We start from the raw sequence: 17,872 nt of genomic DNA on the forward strand, positions 1-17,872 counted from the left end.
GAAAAAACCCCAGCCACTTCCTTCCCTTACGTTTGCAAAACTCTCCTTATATCCTCAGTATCTGTGCTCGGGATCCAGACGTTCAGCGCAAACACCAACCGAAAGAAATCAACTAAAAAAACTAAGAGGACCACACGAGGGCTGCAAACCACCCAAACCACGCGGATGTTGCGCTGTTGCAGTCTCCACCTCCCCATTTTCCCCTCTCTTTGAGCCTCACCGGGCATCTGGCAGCTTCCCGGGGCTCGGGACGCCAGCGCAAAGTGCCGACTGGCACAAATCCGCTGCGTTCAAACGCAGTCCTGCGCTCCGGGAGGGCTGCGATGTGCCCCCCCCGCCAACACGATGCTGGGTCGGACGCTGCCTCGTCCTCGCTCAGCCCAGGGCTGACACAAACAGACGCGTAACAGCTCGGCTTAGCTCGACACAAACGTCATGAGCCTCTTAAAAGTCAGGAAAACCCACCAGGGAATGGGATCCCTGCACATCCTCGCTGCTCTTCCCTGAGGCTCGATGGCTTCACCCCCTTATCTCTGGCTTCACCCCCTTATCTCGCCTCACTCTGTGGGGAAGCCCAGCTCCTACTTGCATCACTCCTCCGGCTCCTTTTGCCCTTTCCTTCACCCCATCTCTGTCCTCTCCTCCCACCCTCCAAAGCCGCTCCTCCCTGCGGTATTCACTCAGGAGAAAGGGTGCAGCAGGCACCTTACCCTACATTTTTGTCAAGCTCAATCCTCTGCAAACACTTGCTGGAAGGCCACCGAGACCAGAGCAACCAGTTTTTGCTCTGAGTTTATCACCTGACAGCTCTCCGCTGCAGCACGGGGAAGGAAGGCTTGGGGTGCGTGTGAGATTTGCTGCCTAAGGCTGGGCAGAAAGAAACCAGCACGTCTGAGGTTGAAAGTTCTTTCTATCCGACACCCAGCGCTACCAGAAGACCTGGCAGGGCCACAGAGGATGCTCTGAGCCCCGTTCGCCCTCCACGATCGCACCTGGAAGCGTAACCCAAGGAAACTTCAATTTTTGGGCACAAGCTGTTAAATCACAGCCTTAATAACACAGGGTGGGTTCAGCCAGCTGGCGTCTCTTCCCCAAAAGAGGGACCGTGCGCTCCGGACATGAGAAGCATAACGGTACAGGGTGGAAGCGGCAGCAAAACGGCAGCATGGAATCAGAGGTCCTCTGCAAAACGCCCCCAAAATTCAGTTCATCCAACTGCCCAGGTAAGCACCGGCGATCCCTGCAAACCCTCAGTGCAAGGCAGAGGATCTGAAGCATCCCCCAAGCGCTACAGGAAAGCCACATCGGGTTGTGCCGGGAAGATTTGCGGCAATGCCCCGTGTCCTGACCTCTGAGTAAGAGGCTGAATCTTCTCTGCCCAGGCTGAGCACAAAAAGTTCCCACCTGACCTCAGCCCCCGCTGCCCTTGCATCCCCTTTGCCCGTCAGGGAAAAACACCTCCTCTGGGCACCATCCTCTAAGCTAGGCAGAAACCAAAGCCAGACAGACGATAAACGTGACACAATCAAAAGATCATCGTTATGTGAAGCAAGTGACGACTGCGATTTTCACCTCGGCCACAGCAAGATGGAAACCAGAGAGGATCCAAACGCACGTCCCCGTCTCACCTTCTCCACGAGTCCCTGAGAAACCATCTCTAGCCCCCAAGGTCTGACTCGCTTTCCCTTCTCGAGGAAACTGCTCCAATAAACATGATTAAGAGAAAACCTTCCTTGATATTCTTTCTGCCTTAGTCACAGGTTCAGCTACTTCCTCTTGCTCCTCCTCACTGCGGGATCGAAGGGGTTTGGTCACAGCATTAGCCCGGCCGGCGTGGCTGCTGCCGGGGGCAGGACAGCCACGTGCCCATCGAGCGAAAGGGTCTGAAAGATGTTGCCTCATTCCCTCCACACCTCATTTTCCCCTCAGAGCGCTGACTCCCCGCAGAAACTTGGAAAAAGAGCATGCAAGGAGAGATTTTCATCGAGTTCAGAGGTCTCCTGTGTGCGGAGAGCTCAGAGAGAAGCCCTGTGCGTAAGCAAACCTTCCCACTCCTCCTCCTCCTCCTCTGTAAGCCAGCTACATGATGTATTTTTAGACAGCAACCGTCCTCTGCCAGACTGGACAAACCAGATGCAGAAGTGACTAATTCTGCGAGCAGGAAACTGGGCAGGCACACGGGGACGGTGGGAACTGCCACAGTCCACTCTGGTCTGGAGACGCTTACCAGAAAGTAGAGAGCAAAGAGCGATCACAGAACAGCAAGACCACAGCAAGGGGGTTTCTGGGGTGCGCACAAAGCTGGGTCTACCTGGGATCAGCATCTCCTGTAGAAGCTGGTTTCTGACTCCTTTGGTGGACCCAGCAGGACGTGTGGGCACCAAAAGCCCCTCAATGCTCCTAAAATACCAACCAGGGAGGTCTCAGGTGAAGCAGAGTCATTGGACGAGGCGGTTAGATTCTTGCCAGGTAATTACATCCTGCGGATCCCCGGCCCGTGCATCCGAGAGGTAATTCCCACCTCCCCTTTTCCAGCCACACCTGCCTCAGGTGGTGATCAATAAAAACCAAAGCAAGCGTCACGTGAGGAATGAAATCCATCGACTCATCAGCCAGCTTGGGATGGACACCACAGACTTTGAGATCGACAGGGTGGGCCTGGGCAGCGCAGAAAGAGCCGAGAAGGTTGTATTTTCAGGCGCTGAGGTTTCCCAGACCACAGCGAAAGCCAACGCCAGCTTCGTGGTGCTGGCAGAAGGGGAAACAGCCCGTTTCCCGTACGAAAAAAAGACAACCCAGAAGATCTAAAAGCTGCTGGCACAGCGTGCGACTCGCTTCACCCAAGTAGCTCAAACGCACCGCTTGAGATCAACTCCTGCGCTGACTGCAAACCCCAGTGCTCCTGCAGGAAGGGATTTTAGAAGAATAATCTTCTCACTTCTCTTCTAATTCTTGAGAAGAAACACATGGAAACAGCGTGCGTGAGAGCTAAGTTTCCGTACGGCGTGTTCGTGCTGCCTTCCTCAACGTGGGCAGTAAAGCAATCAAGAAACTCTGCCAGCGTATTATTTCTCATCTCCAGTTCCTTATTAAGGGCAACGACAGTATAAACTGATAACATTGGGACTTACAAGGGAAAACAGAGAAGACAATAAAGGACACCAAGTCCTCCAGGCTGCCTCCCTTCCAGGGACAGAGGGTGAGCGTGACAGTGAAAGACCCGAGTCACACACCCCTACCTCACGCACCCATTTCGAGCTCAACCCTCTGTCATCTTGTGACCATCCTGAGTCACACGAGAAACCAAATTCCTTTAGGTTTATTGCAGAAGAAACTGAAGTTACTGTTTGCACAGGACAGCACAGGCTTGGCTGGCTGCCCTGCCCCACGCCGGGCTTATCGGAGCGGCCATGACATGCCAAAAAAATAATTAAAAAAAGCCACCGCGCTTCAGATTGTGCTTCTGTGCTGGGGAGAAGTGAGAAATCAAGCTACCTCCCAGGCCTGGCAGACGTAGCTACGAGCCATGAAATTCCTCCCTGCGACACACTTATGTCCCAAGAGCAGCAGAAGAACACGCCACAGATGCAAATACTTACTCAAAACATTCTTACGTCTTTTTCCTGGTACAGAGAGTACTGCCTGAGCAACAAAAACGCCCTCCAGCAGCCAAACACGACCAGCTGCGCTCCACACCTCCACGAAACCCTCCACACGCGGCTCCTCGCTTTGGTGGGTTTTGAGGGGGATCTGGCCCGTAACATTTGAATGTTCGGAGCCGAGAGCACGGGGAAGAAAACAAAAACAGCATCTCTGACCGGGCAGAGCCTTAGCCTGGCAAACCCATCCCTTTTTAGGCGCTCCCTCCTCCATCCCAGCCCACCGCCCAGGTATCGCGGCGCATTGTTTGCAACATTAGTCCCGGTGGCCTTTGGATGGAAACGGCATCTCCTACCCCGGGCAAGGCGAGAACCTTTGGCCCGAAACCTTCCCAGCAGCCAAGCCCTTAAAAACGCTCTCGCTGCTCCCTCGGATGGTTTTACAAAGTGATCTTTTGTTTGCTGAGCAAAGGTCTAGTGCGCTCCCGACCGGCCTTTCTCTCATCGTGTTTTCCTTCTCCCTGTTGGCCTTTGGCACCGACAGCAGCGAAACTGGCCGGAGCAGCAACTCACCCACCAGCCACTACCTGAGAGAAAAGCTCTGCACCCTTCCGAGGGAGAGGAGATCATTTTCCCCGCACCTGACTCCTTCTCCACCACCGGCCGAGACGCAGGAATTGCAAAACAACTCACATTTGCTCCGCTGGCATGTTTGTAGGGAGCCAAGTCCAACGACAGGAGGTCCACAAGGGACAAATTCCTGCCAGTAAGTCAGGCACCGTCTTCGGGGAAATCCTCCCGGCTCGAACCGATGCGAGGGGAAAACTGACCCAGAACCAGGGGAAAGGATCCGGGACGCCGCTGCTTCGCTCAGCCCCGCCAAAAAGACACACCGGCACGCAAACCTACCTTTTTGCCAGGAGCGGGGAAGATCATGGGGCACCCAGCGGTGTCACCCTGACCCAGGCAGGGAACAAGGAGCTCGAGCTGAACGGTATCAGCGCGAGCATCTCCTTCGCGCTTCTGGCAGCCACGTGAGGCGAGGGAAACTTTTTCTTGCTGTAGGCCACCTTTCTGAGCGATGCTCAAGGCTTCTTTGCTGCTGCCAGATAACAACCCCTAAAAGCCAGGTCTCAGAGATCAGCACCAGGGAGGAGAGCTGGAAAGCTGTCGTGCTGGAACCTAAAAGCCCGGTTTGGAAAAACCACGGAAGGCGCAATCCAAAACCTGACCCTCAGCCAGGAAGAGCTACCCGAAAAGCCAAGACCACAGCTCAAGTTTCAAAGCACGCCGATAAGGCATCAGTTAATTAACAAAGCCCCAGAGCCCTCGGTTCAAGCCAGACCTCCTGGCAGCTTGAACAGGTTTAGGTAGAGCTGTTGCTAAACAACCCGAGACAGCTCACCTCACATCCCCAGCGCCTCACTTAAAGCTGAAACCAAAACCCTCAGAGCTCTGGCAGCGTTGGAACTAACACCGGGGATTTCCACTTCCCCAAAGCTGCTTTTGCTTTTTCTCCTCCGCTGGACTCAGCGACATCCCCTCCCAAGAATGCGTTTCTCCTGACCTTCTCCTACTTCCGTCAGATCCGGAGCTGCCCCACTCAGTCCTGGGAGGCTCGAAGGAACTGAAGCAAGCTCGGTGAAGCTTTTAGGGGAGCCCCACCACCCTGTCCCCGCTCTCACCTGGGGCTGGGCGCTGTACCTCATGCCAGCCGTGGGGCCCCGCTCCATGGCGAGGGCGGCTTCCGCGCCGGCTCAGGCGGCCATGGTGAGGTCGATCTTCAGCTCGAAGGGCTCGGCCCGGCGCCCAGCCCCTCCTCTCCTCGCTCCGGGCAGGTGTAGGGGAAGGCGGAAACACCCGGCGGGGTCACCCTCCTCCCCGCTCCGCCCCAACGTGGTTCTCTCGCCTCTCCCGCTTCACCGCGGGGAAATTAAGGGGAAGCGTCGCGCCCGAAACGCCGTGCCCCAAAGCCTGGCGTCGTCCCGAGACCCTTCAGCCACACACTTTGCTTCAAGAAATAAAACCAAAAATAGAGTGTCTTTTACCAACCTGCAGCAGGCAAGATGGACATAAACTGTTTTCCAGGGCAAAGCTTTACGTACCCAAGGTCCTATCCCTTTTTTGAGTGACGACAACCAGCCCCTGGGACAAGCCAGCTGTTCCCCAAAACATCTGGTACATTGAGGGGAGGGGCTGCCAAAGCAAAATATTCCCTGAGCCTGAAACCTGCTCTCAGCGAGGCTACAGCACGTGAGGAAGGAGCCATCTCTTACCAGAGACCAGATGCAACACAACCAGCTGAAATCGCACATGCACCCGAATTTGGCTTTGGATACGACTCGGAGCGTTGCTCACAGATCAGCAACAGCTCCCAGGGACCTTAAGGTCTGATATTAAATGATGTCCCCAGAGGAAAAAAAGGAGGGACCAGCAGGAAAGCCCTGGGTTCTGAGAATGCTCTCAATGCAGGTTTGAAAGAGGGTTTTTAAAGCGCAAACTACATTCCTGACACAGTCTTACTTCATTGTTTTCCCCTTCTTGTGTTTCTCTGCGGGGAAAAAACAGAGATGGTGTCAGGCCTCTGATCCTGCCTAGGTGAACAACACAGCGTAACTCCTGTGCTCTCTCAAAGAAAAACTTGTGGAACTGCCTTCCCTGCTCCCTCAGCAGCTCCCAGAATCTCACCCTCTTGTTGAGCGCTGCCCGCAGCAGGAAGTCTCTCCGGATTGAAGGTATTCCCCTTCAAAAGGTGGCTTTGTTAGTCAGCCTGCTGAAACCGCCTGCCCGGCTGATGTCAGGAGCTGCTCTCAGCTCTCCCCAACCTGCCCAGCTCTCCAGTGGTGCAGCCACTCCCTGCCGGGCTGACTGGAGCTGCTCCAGCCTGAGTTAATACCCCCATGAAACTATTGGAGGTACAAAGCAGCTAAACCGAGCTGAACCACTGCTCTTGGTTACTGCAGACTTCTCCTCCTGTTTCATACCTCCTCCAGGCAGGTGCCAGGCGAACACCCGTGCTCGGGGATGTGGCTAAATGAGGGCGAGATGCAGACTCGCTCTCTGAGGCCTAAAGCATCTCCTGCAAAAATCCACAACTCTTGTTTTCACACAACGCTGCAAGCGCCCCAGGACTCCTGTCACTCAAGCCACTGACATTTTACAAACGAACCCATTCAAACTGGGGGAAACTAGAAAGCAATACACGTCCTAAACGTAAAATATAACGCAGCTGGGAGGCAGCTGGTTCAGAGCTCCAAATGGCAGGATTCCCGTTTCTCTGCTGCTGAAGCAGTGATTTATTTTGTGGCTGAGCTGCCAAGTCACCACAGGAGACGAGAGTCCCCTCTTTCTGGGTCCCAAAACATCAAAGCACCAATTCCCAATTAACAATCTGCCACGTGCTTTCGCGGTACGATGCTTCCAACCTGACTGTAGGATGCTGAGCCCAGACAACTCGCTACGAAGCAGAAAGATCGAGCCGCTTACCCAGGTGCAACGGCAGCCGTCAGCAAGAAAGCTTCTCTTTCTTCCCGTTCAGCTCAGTTCATTCAATAAAAGCTCCCTCAAACGATGTCTCTTCGTATCAGTGCGGCCACAACAGCATTATGAGAGCAGTAAGCCGAGGTTTTTCCGCCTTTGGGGAGGAAGGAGAGAAGTTTGCTTTAGGCACTGCCGAAATCTGAGACCCAGGTGCAACGGCAGCCGTCAGCAAGAAAGCTTCTCTTTCTTCCCGTTCAGCTCAGTTCATTCAATAAAAGCTCCCTCAAACGATGTCTCTTCGTATCAGTGCGGCCACAACAGCATTATGAGAGCAGTAAGCCGAGGTTTTTCCGCCTTTGGGGAGGAAGGAGAGAAGTTTGCTTTAGGCACTGCCGAAATCTGAGAACCAGGTCCGTCTTTGTCAGCGAGTCGCAAGGGCGAAACCGCCGGGAGCTCGACCCCCAAGAGAGTCCCAGACTGGGCAGGGATTAGCTACTGGAGCAGCAAACTCCGTCTGAGCAGGCAGGACACTTCCGCATCAGCTCCCAGCCCCGGGAGCACCATCCAAGGGAAAGAAGGGAGAAGGGAATTGCTTACATAAGGGCTGGAGGCGGGCTGCCTGCGGGGGGAATCGTCTTCTGCAGGAGGCAGTTCCCGGTAATTCCAGCTCCCGAAGGAGCACCATCCATCCATCCACGTTCAAACAGCGACAAAGGGTTTTCCTCCCAAGGATTCTGTTCTCAGCGTGACTCCCGAAATTCAAATTTCACCCGCAGTGCCCTCCCACCCAGATTCCTGCCAAACAACCCCGAAACCGCCCCATCCCCTGTCTGCGGCTAAATCATTCAATCCGGTCGGGCAACTTCCCCAGCGATACAAAAGAGAGATAAAACTCACAGGGTGTCCTGTTACTTTGCATTCCAAAGAGCAAATAAAAGGCTGATTCAGTGGGAGGAGAGGAAAACGTCACCCAGAAGGCTCTGTGGTTTCCAGCTGAACCGGCAGCCCCCGGAGAGCAAAGGTGAATAAGGGACCGCTCGACCGATGAGCTGCACGGGGAGAGCTCGTCCTGCTTTCCGGCCTGAGGCAAGTTGTCTCGGGGTGATTCAGCCTCCCCATCTGTAAGGCAAGGAGAATAATTACTGACCTGGGAGAAGGGGACCTGCAAAAAAGTGCAGTGAGTTGCCCTGAGTTGGCCACACGCTGCTCTGAGGCTGAGCCCAGAGGTTGTGCTGCTTGTTGTTGGAGGATGACACTGTGTAATTTGGACAGAAACACAGCCTGTGATCTCAACGGCTTCTCTCAAGAGGGAGAGCCCTGCTTCCAAAACACGATCTCAGCTTTGCCCCCTGAATCCAAAGCCCTAGGAAACACACCGGAGGACGTAAGCTCGCTCCAGCGACTACACCATGAGCTGGGCCTTTTTCTTGAGCTCTGAATCAGCAGCAGCCGTGTTTGCCAGCCCAGCTCTAAGTGCAACAGAGTGGACAGGCTTGATCGCCTGGTTTCTGGCCCTGCGTGTTTTGAAATCTCACCACACGCCCGGGCAACGCCCAAGATTCACAGTCAGTTAAGGGCCCTAACAAGCTGCAAATCTGTAAGCCAGGACTTAGCTGGGGAGAGAGATGCAGACAATGCGCTGGGATTGCCTGTTTCTCTTTGGTTTTTTTACAAACAAGGACAGCTGACCTATGCTCACCTGCCTTGCCTCTGTTTTCCACAGAAAATACAAGTTCAGACTTTGCGCTGGCATTAACCAAGCTGTTTACAACCCACCGAAAATGCGCTTTTCACTTATTCCTGTTATTTCCCTGCATTGTTGGTGCAGAGGACAAAGGATGTGGTATGTAGTGGGGTGGGTTTTTTTGCTGTTTTACACGCTTTAAGACAACAAACTGCCTGATGGCCCTCCAGCTTTCCCTCTAGTGGGGTACGGTGAGACTGCACACGCTGTTAACCCGCTCACCCTAAAGCAGAACTGGCTGCCGACTCACCCACAGGCTGTCAGAGGTGAGGCGAGCTCTGCCAGGTGACGCAAGCCCTCTCCGGGAGGAGGTGGCGGGCTCGGTGAAACACCTTGTAGGCCAGATCAGGTTTGCAGACCTGCTCGAGTCCGTTCTCCATCCAAAAAGCAGGAGGAGAGCCTTGGGATCTTTCCCACGAGATGGCAAGGAGATGTTGGGAGACATGCCTCACCTTGCTACTCAGCTCCTGGGAGAAGACGACCCTTCTCTCGAAGAATCAGCGAGCTGGGAACAGCGGTTCCCACACAAATAGTTGCTCTTGGTGTTGACTTTATCATAAAAAAAGCAGGACAAACACAAGCAGTATTCACCATATAACCAAGAACACAGGAACATTTCTCGCCATCAGCTGACTTAAAAGCAATTTGCTTAATCAGTTCAAAAGCCCCCAGTGCAAATCTTTTTTGTTTTTGACTCATCAAGCATATTTTCCTACTTATGGAAGCATATTTTCGTGCCTCGTCGATACCACACAGCCACGTGCAAACCCCAAAATTTCCACCCCGCTGCCAAAAAAATCGATTTGGAATGAAACACACCAATGCGCTGAAATCACTCACCAGGTTTCAAACACCACCAGCATCTTCGCGGCTCCTCGCTTCCAGGTCCTTGGTAACTCTTCAAGCAGCATCAGGGCAACAGGTAAAACAGCGTGACAAGGTTCGGCAGCTTTGCTTTTTTATTTTCCAGGCCGTGACGCCCTTGCTATGGGTCAGCACACCCCACTTATCGATGCTCCCTCCTGAATTTGGTCGGCAGCTTCTACTCTTTCTTCGAGTGTTGTTGCAAAACCACCCGATCCTGGTCGTTTCTGCTTCAAGGATCTCGGTTCTCGAGGAGTTATTTCACTCCAGGTCTTGCAAACTGAAGGACGGTGAGAAAACATAATGTTATAACATACAAATTTAAAGCTTAGAGGATTGATTTGGCACATACTTATATATATAAGGAAATAAGTTAGTTCTTAAAATATTTACCTCTGATTTAGCCGTAGTTTTCAGGCCCCGAGGGAGAATGCCATATACAAGATTAATCCGTGTTCGAATGGATTAATCCACGTCGAATACGTCACCTGACGTACAATGCGTCACCCCCAAATTGAATCATTAAAAGCCCAAATTTGAGCTACTCATTCAGAATTTTCTTCACGGCCCACAGAGAGAAATGCTTAGATCCAGGGAGTGATTCATCCTACATGAAGAACCAGAGGGCAGTCGAATGAATTGCCCTCTTGGGACAACTACAGAATTACACCACGTTTCTGTTGGATTCGGTTCCCACCCAGCACACAGCAGCGAATTCTCCTTTCCCCACAGCTCTCCACAGTATTTAAGAGCGTGGGGTAGAAGTTTTAGTTCCCGTGGTTCAGTTTTGCCACGTGAAAAAACAAAAAAAAGCAACAAAACTATAAAAAGCATGTCACGCTTGCATTTTTTAATTGCAAAAAAGTAACGGTGAAGCAGCATCAGACTGCGACCCCCCTTTAGTTTCAGGCAAGACAAATGGGAAAATGGGCAATAAATATTTTATACTACTTTCTCTAGGCAACTTTCAGTCTCCAGAGCCACCACCTGGAACGCAGCCCATCTTAAATATACCCTCACGCGGGCCCAGCCCGCACCGAAAAAATAATTTGTGCCCTGCTCTGCCCTTCAGCTTAGTGCGTAGAAGTTAAAGGTTACTTATTAAAAACAAGGGCTCTTTACCCGCAGTAGCTTAAGGGTTATTTTTCAACCAGGGTGGAAGCAACTCATCAGACAGGTGGCAGGCACAGGCTGTACCTTGCTCCTGAAAGCTGAACACGCACGACCTAATTCCATGTGTAGGCACTGGAAATAAGAAGCTCGTGTAGTGGAAAGATGCTCTTTCCCCAGAGATCACAGATTTCGAAAGCAAAGAGAAGGGGCCCAAGGGAAGCAGCAACGAGCGCAAAGGTTGCTCAGACGTTAGCAACAAGAGCTCGGCTCTTAAAAAGCAGCAGCAACAACCTGAGACGTGCTAAACCCGTGCAGGTTTCTTGCTTTCTTACAATTCAACGCTGCCAAAGCCTCCTGTGCCCGTCGAGTTACTTACAAGAGGATTCACACAAACGTAAGGGGCTTCACGCTGTAACCGCCTTTCAGCACTTGATCGTAGGTCTCGAGACCGAAGAACTTGATTAAATATGAACAGAAGTGACACGGCACGATTACCTCGATGATGTTTTGCATTTAAGGGCTTCTTCACCTAAGCCATACCAGTAAGTTGCTTGTCATCTCTTCAATTTCTTATTTTAATTTCACAGACCGTCTCTGCCTCCCTCCCGAACCACAGCCCTTCTGCTGCCTCCTTAGCCAATAGCTACACGTACAAAAAAGTAGGGCAGGTGCTCAGAAAACCTTTATCATTCCAAATTCTGTTCCTGAGGTGTATAAACCACAACTCAGCTGCTCTAAAACCATGTCCTGATGGGCCCTGCTTATTCAATACTTACAGCTCCAGCCACGCAGTTCAGCCAGCGCTGGAGGGAGCTGAACCATATGACTTAGTTCTTTGAGCAGATTAGATTCAATAACGTGCAACTCCGAGCAAACCACATATTTTAAGGAAGAACTACAAGAGAAACCAGGTTAGAAAGAACCACCTTACAAAGAGGATGGACAATCTATTAGCTCTGGGCAAGCCAGACAATCATCGTGCACAAAACGAGCGGTACAAAACCAAACAGAGATGGCAGAGAGATTCGTAAAGCTTTCTGCACTTTTATTCTTCCGGTCCAGCATGTTTTCCAATCTCCTTGTCAGAAAGTTTCAAGGTCACATCAGAACAGCCACAAGTTCACCTCCGCTATGTGCAAAATTCCAACATATTTACACAGAGAGCTAAAACTGCAAAGGTAAAACCAAAGCTAAAGGCCACGACTTCTTCTAAGTCTGAGAGACCCTTGCAAACATATTCCAAACTTTTAAAACAAGCTACCGTCTTTTTTGACTGATAAAAAGCTTTATTTGTTGAACAAAACTACAGCAGGATCCTTCCGGTGAACACTTTCTTCTTCCTTTCCAGCACACTCCCATTAACCGACAGACTTCTTCACGTGGTGCCTTGCTGTTTCACTTCACGCTCCTCCCCATGGTTACCTGCTTTTTTTTACAGCATAAACCGTCTTGACTCTTGCCTTGCCTTTTGACAAAAACTTGACATGGCATCTGTTCAAAAGAAGCTGGAGCTCAGAGGGGAGAGGTTTAAAAAGTCTGTAAATAGCAGGCTGAATGCGGCAGGGATCTACTTCCAGGCCACAAACTCTGGTGTCCAAGCCACCATCCTAAGTGACCCTAAATAAAAGTAGTGATGGCAAAAGGAGGCAACTTCTTCACAACTTCGAAACGCCTGAATTACTCCTCCCAAGCAAGTTTCCCTGGTTAAAGATAACCCAAGATCAGCTGCTTTGTCCACAACCCAGTATGCACAGAAATGACATTGGCAGAAACCCCTTCAGATGGGAACAGAGCAAAGGAAAGGAAGATGTTTCCTAAACGCTCGACTTGGCTTTACACATCCGGACTGAAACGTTTTGTTTTGTAGGTACAGCAACTTTTTCTGTCCAATTTCTACCCAGACACCACAGTGCTGACCCCAGACAAGCAACGTGACAGAATCCAGTCCAATCGCGAGCCAGGAGCACGGTTGGGTAGTCTTGGGTGGCTGGAAGGAGGAGGAACAGGGACTCAAGGAAAGGGATCCGTTTTCCGACGAGCGTTCACAGCTGGTCTTGGGTCTGTTTCGGAGATGGAGCCGTTGTCACAACCACAGTGGAAACTGCTTTAGTAGAGCCAGATACTGTTCCCTGCTGGAGATGGGAGGCTGGTACCGTTTGAATTCGCACCTGTTGGAAACGGAAAAAAAAAATAACTGAAAGCACGAACAACCTGGTGACACATCGCACTCGCGTTGCCGGCAAATTATCTGCTTCTGCTGCCAACGAAAAGTGAGTTATTTGAACAGGACTGAGCACCGAAAACCACCAAGAACAGGCTCAGCACAAGATCACTGCGGCCACTGGGATGGTGGCAAGAGATTTCAAGCTGAGAGAGGAAGACTTAAAAACTACTTTGAATAAAAAGCCGCACGTCAGCTGCTTTTGCAAGTTTTCAGAAGGAGGACTCGGATCCACTGGATACTTCACTTCTACAGACTGGCTGCTAGCAGCTCTCAGTGCAGGTAAATTCTGTGGCGTTCCAGAACACCGAGTTTCCAGACAGAGAGATGCATGTGGAGAGAAGTGACGTGATGTCTTCAAGAAACGCTGACCTGCAGAAGCCAAAGCACAAAGCCCTACAAAAAGAGCCAAGCGTACAGAAACAATCCTTCGAGCAGCTGGGAACACCTCCCGACGGGAGTTTTGGTTTTCCATTTGTCACACCATCAGCGCTTCAAAAATATTGTAAAACCTGATCTGGATGGAAGGAAGGTAAAGGAGGTGATGCGTGGCACGTGCTTAACGCAGACGCTACCGCCAAGCTGTGCACCTGTCCTTTTTAGAGTCTAAAGTCCTCACGGAGACGTTAAATCCTAAAAAAGCAACTCATACGACCGTTCTAGGCTGTTACCTGTGTGGCCTGGCCTTGCTGTTGCAGCTGCTGCAGTTGCTGTGCAGTCAGAAAACTCACTGGCTTGTTCCCAGCGATCAGTTTTGTCCCCGCCGGCATTGTAGTCAGGATGATATTTCGACTTAATCCGCCGAGGCTAAGGGAAGAGAATTGTTGCAAGGTTAGCGAACTGCACGGCAGGCTAGGTTTTGCAGACTCACAAATTGTTCTTCAGTTGCTAGGAGATGGAAGTCGCTTATCTCATTTACTAATGATTTTAAGACACTACCAGAATCCACAAAAAGACTTCAATATCAGAAGAATTTTCACCAAGGCAGGTAACTCTTCTCAAGTTTCTTTAATGGAGCGATGGCCTCGGGTTACACATATTTTTAGGTATGTCACCAGGTTAATTCTTGCTCAAACACACAGAACTGCTCTAATGGCCGGTTTCAAGGCAAAGAATGTTTTTTCTTCAAGGCATTTGCTAGAACCTACATCTCGGGGCACCAAAACAAAACTCTATCTCACTGCCACACACCGTATTAATTCAGTTTCTTGCAGCTAACAGACCTGACTGCAAGTCTATTCCACCCTCTGCTTGCCAGCTCCCCAGGAAACCGAGCACAGACCTTCCTCAGCCTTTTTTCTAAAGCAAAACTAAGGGATGCAGAATACTCACTTGGCCCCGAGGTTGCCCTTGATGATGGGCGCAGTCACCACACTCTTGCCTTTCACCGGCTGGCTGATCACCGACAGCGGCACCGTTATTCGCGCCGGTACTTTACCCTGGAGAAGTTGAAGAACACGTGAGAAGCCGCAGGGAGTTGAGCAGAGAAACTGCTTGACAACATGCAATTACCACTCGGCTCCCTTTTTAGGAGTCCTGGGAGTAGAAACCAACAGCAGCTTTGCTGATGAAATCCGTGCTCCGTCACAGGCTCATTAAAATTCACCTCCTTCACTTCCCAGCCCTGCAAACCCGCATCATCGTTGCACCACAGTGCTTCTCTGAGAAGGACCATTTTATCCATCCGTGATTTTTGTCCTTAGGAAACTCCTGTAATTAGCTCAGGAGACTTTCACGACACAGTTTATGGTGCTTTAACGTTTGGGCATTAAAATTGCATCAGATTGGGCGACGGGTGAAAAAGTTAATACAAGGAACAAGCGCTTCTAGTTCTGACACCATTCCAAGAGAAATTTTTTCAGAGGTGTGAGGCAAAATGCTGAGCTGCACGACTTCAGCAAAGCAGTTTATTTCCTCTACCCCCAACAGGAGCTAAGAGAAGGCACAACTGACTGTTTTCCGGTCATTCAGCTACAATTCCAACACCACGAAATTAACTGCAGACCCACATTCTACAGCACTCTTACCCTGCAGATGTGAAGAGAAGCTCTCAGATGGAAAACATCGACATATTTCAGCATTTCCCTCTCCCACCCACCTCCAGAAAAAAGGAGAGCGGGACTCACCGCCTGGGATGTCGACACTACAGTGGTGCTGACGGGGACCTGCCGCACAGCCGTGGCTCCCGTGCCTAAAGTTATGGGAGTCCCAGCAGCTCCTGAGGCCACGGCAACTGCTTTGGACACGGTGGCGCTCACGGTTGGCAAAGAGACAGCTGAGGTATGGACAGCGCCGGCCACGCTCACTGCCGAGGAAGAGGGCACTTGCTTAGCGTGAGTTGCTACCGTAATAGTCTGCCCGGCTTTGGGAGGCATCACCCCCAGCCCCTGCACGATTCTTATCGTGGCAGCCGGTTTGGCCTCCGTGGATGGCGCCGTCGTTATGGTTTTGCTCTTCTGATCCGCCACGGTCATGCCCAGAGCGGGCATGAGGCGGAAAGCGGAGCCTGTTGGCTCTGCAGTCTTTAAGTCAGGTGTCACTTTAACCACCGTGCTTCCAGCTGGGCTGGAAGAAGCAGAAGTGGCCGTGCTGGTCTTGGCTGGAGAATCGGCAGCCTGGACAGGATTGGACGTCACGTGCAAAGTTGCAGAGATGCCTTTCCCCCCGGCGCTGCTTCCCGCAGCTGCTGTGAAGAGGTCCTGAGTCAGTTTGACGGTAGTGACTTGCGATTTGGCCAGCGTGGCCATCATGTCCGGGGTGATCCGCAGCACAGTCTGTCCCTTGGCATCTGTAGTGATAGAGGACGGGGGAAGGCGCAACACATCCTTGCCCTGGATCCGAAAATTGGTCGCGGTGAGCGGGATGCCGCTGCCAGGCTGGGTCTTCACGCCCAGCTGTCCGGTAATCGCCACCTGGAAGAGATCGGAGCAACAGCCTTGTCAAACCAGGACACAACCGAAGCAGAACTTCCCCATAGGATGATGTTTGCTCCCACCAGAATCAGTTGCCTATCAGGTGGTGTTCCCAAAACTGCACAAAATACGAAATACTGCGGAGTTGCTTTTTCAAGGGGCATGAACAAAAGTGAAATCAACACCTGAAGATGGTTAATCCTGCGCTGACACATCCTGGATGTGAAAATGGGGCTCAAATACACCAAATCAGCAAGAGCCTAAATCTGTATGATCGGTAACTCTTACAGCATTGCAGCTCACCACAGTTTTCTTTATCCTTTCACATCCACATATCACACCTGTCAAATCGGAAACAACTGGGTTGTGGAGCCCAGTTCCTTGTCTCTCCCTTCCTCTCTTACCTGCTTGATGATATTCTGACCGGCTACGTTCTGGATGACAGTGGTAGAGGAGGGGCTCGTGGCAGAACTGCCCGGAGAGCTGGTTACAGGTTTTACAGCCGGACTGGGCGCTGCAGACAGTCCTGTCACTGTGATGCCCGTCTGTCCCGTCACGGAGCTTCCTGGTCTTTGCACCTGCACTGGGCTGGTTTGAGCTTTTACTGGCAGAGTCATCACAGCCTACAGCAAAACACAGAGGCAGGCTAACATGAGACCATCATCCTTTTGCCTCCAGCCTCAGCTTGAAAGTTCCATGGACGTTTTACTGTCACGCACAATTTAGTTTTGCCACGTAAACACGACGAAAAGAAGAGCGCTGAACAGTATTGTACACACACAACTGCCTCTGTGCACTCGCTCTGCAGATACTGCGTGTTCCAAGCGAGCAAGTAATCCCTGTGCACATCAAAACACAAGAAGCAGCCAGACTACAAGTCAGAGCTGCTCCACCACCTCCACGCAGCCAAACTCACCTGAGGGAGCACTTTGGTTGGCGTGGCCGTAGCTGGGACGCGGATTTGAGGCACCGACGTAGGTTGCTGCTGCTGGGTTACCACCGGGGCTTGCTGAGACACGGCAGGGAGGCTGGACTGGGCAGTGACCACCCGGACCTGGGGCAGTCCCGAGGAGGTGGTGTGACTTACCACCCGCGTCGGGGGTGGCTGTGGGGCCGGCTGGAAATGGAAAGCAACGTCCCGAGCTGTGGCATGGTAGGGGACGACACCAGGAGAACGCTACGGGAAAGATAAAGCCAGCAGGTCAGCAAAGATGTAGGAAAGGATTGAGAAAGAATCAGTAATGTTCACAAGTGATGGATGAGGCAGAAGAAGTACCTTTGGCTGGGTTTTGCTGGCTCCGACCCGGCACTGGAGACGCTCTTGCTAACCACAGACACCGGCGGGGGTGAAATCGGTGTTGCTGGCAACGCTGGTGCAGTTGGTGTCACGGGAGTCACGGGAGTCGGTGGCATGCTGGAGTCGCTGAGGCTCAGCTGACTGGGCTCTGATGCGCTGCTGGGGAGTGCTTTCACAGCACTCTCCTTGCTGCTAGACTTCTGCAAAGAAAGCACGTCAAGCGTGAAGGCTTTCACAAAAACTGTGTTTGACCGCTGAGCGCTTCAAGCTGAGTTCTTACGAACTCGGTGCTAAACCCTGAAATCACAGATGACTGACTCTCTGCCTTCCTCCACTGCAGCCACATGTGGGCTGGTGCATTTGGCTGCTTCTGTTCTCAGGGGAAATTGCATCTCAGCTGTGACCAACACTCATAACATGCAGATTTCCAGTTAATTTGCCAAAAGCAACTGCTTTAGATGGATCTGGTATCAACAGCAACAACAAAAAAAGACATCTAAACCCCGGCAGCTTCAGCACGGGAAGGGAGAGAGCAAAAGAGATGTCGTTCCACACACTCTGCTACAGATTAACCTCAAAATTAGATCTGAAAGACCATCCCTAAGACATGAAGCACAAATTAATTCCATTAATCTTCCTGCT

General features: G+C 51.6%; 2 protein-coding genes across 2 annotated transcripts in view; both read right to left on the reverse strand.

Moving 5' to 3' along the window:
* Positions 1–5,308, reverse strand: part of LOC104270798 (suppressor of tumorigenicity 14 protein homolog) — a 10,766-nt gene extending 5,458 nt beyond the window's left edge. The window contains 1 exon segment of the mRNA XM_009865264.1: positions 5,285–5,308. Within this exon segment, the coding sequence (XP_009863566.1) occupies positions 5,285–5,308 (24 nt within the window).
* A 7,439-nt stretch (positions 5,309–12,747) lies between these two features.
* The window catches only part of NFRKB (nuclear factor related to kappaB binding protein), a 12,970-nt gene continuing 7,845 nt past the window's right edge, over positions 12,748–17,872 (reverse strand). Inside the window, 8 exon segments of the mRNA XM_009865265.1 lie at positions 12,748–12,968; positions 13,693–13,828; positions 14,354–14,460; positions 15,148–15,933; positions 16,338–16,556; positions 16,850–17,058; positions 17,061–17,110; positions 17,210–17,430. Of these exon segments, the coding sequence (XP_009863567.1) occupies positions 12,843–12,968; positions 13,693–13,828; positions 14,354–14,460; positions 15,148–15,933; positions 16,338–16,556; positions 16,850–17,058; positions 17,061–17,110; positions 17,210–17,430 (1,854 nt within the window). The 3' untranslated portion in view covers positions 12,748–12,842.

This window comes from Apaloderma vittatum, unplaced genomic scaffold (genome assembly GCF_000703405.1).
Source record: "Apaloderma vittatum isolate BGI_N311 unplaced genomic scaffold, ASM70340v1 scaffold4722, whole genome shotgun sequence".
In the NCBI taxonomy this organism is placed as follows: Eukaryota; Metazoa; Chordata; class Aves; order Trogoniformes; family Trogonidae; genus Apaloderma; species Apaloderma vittatum.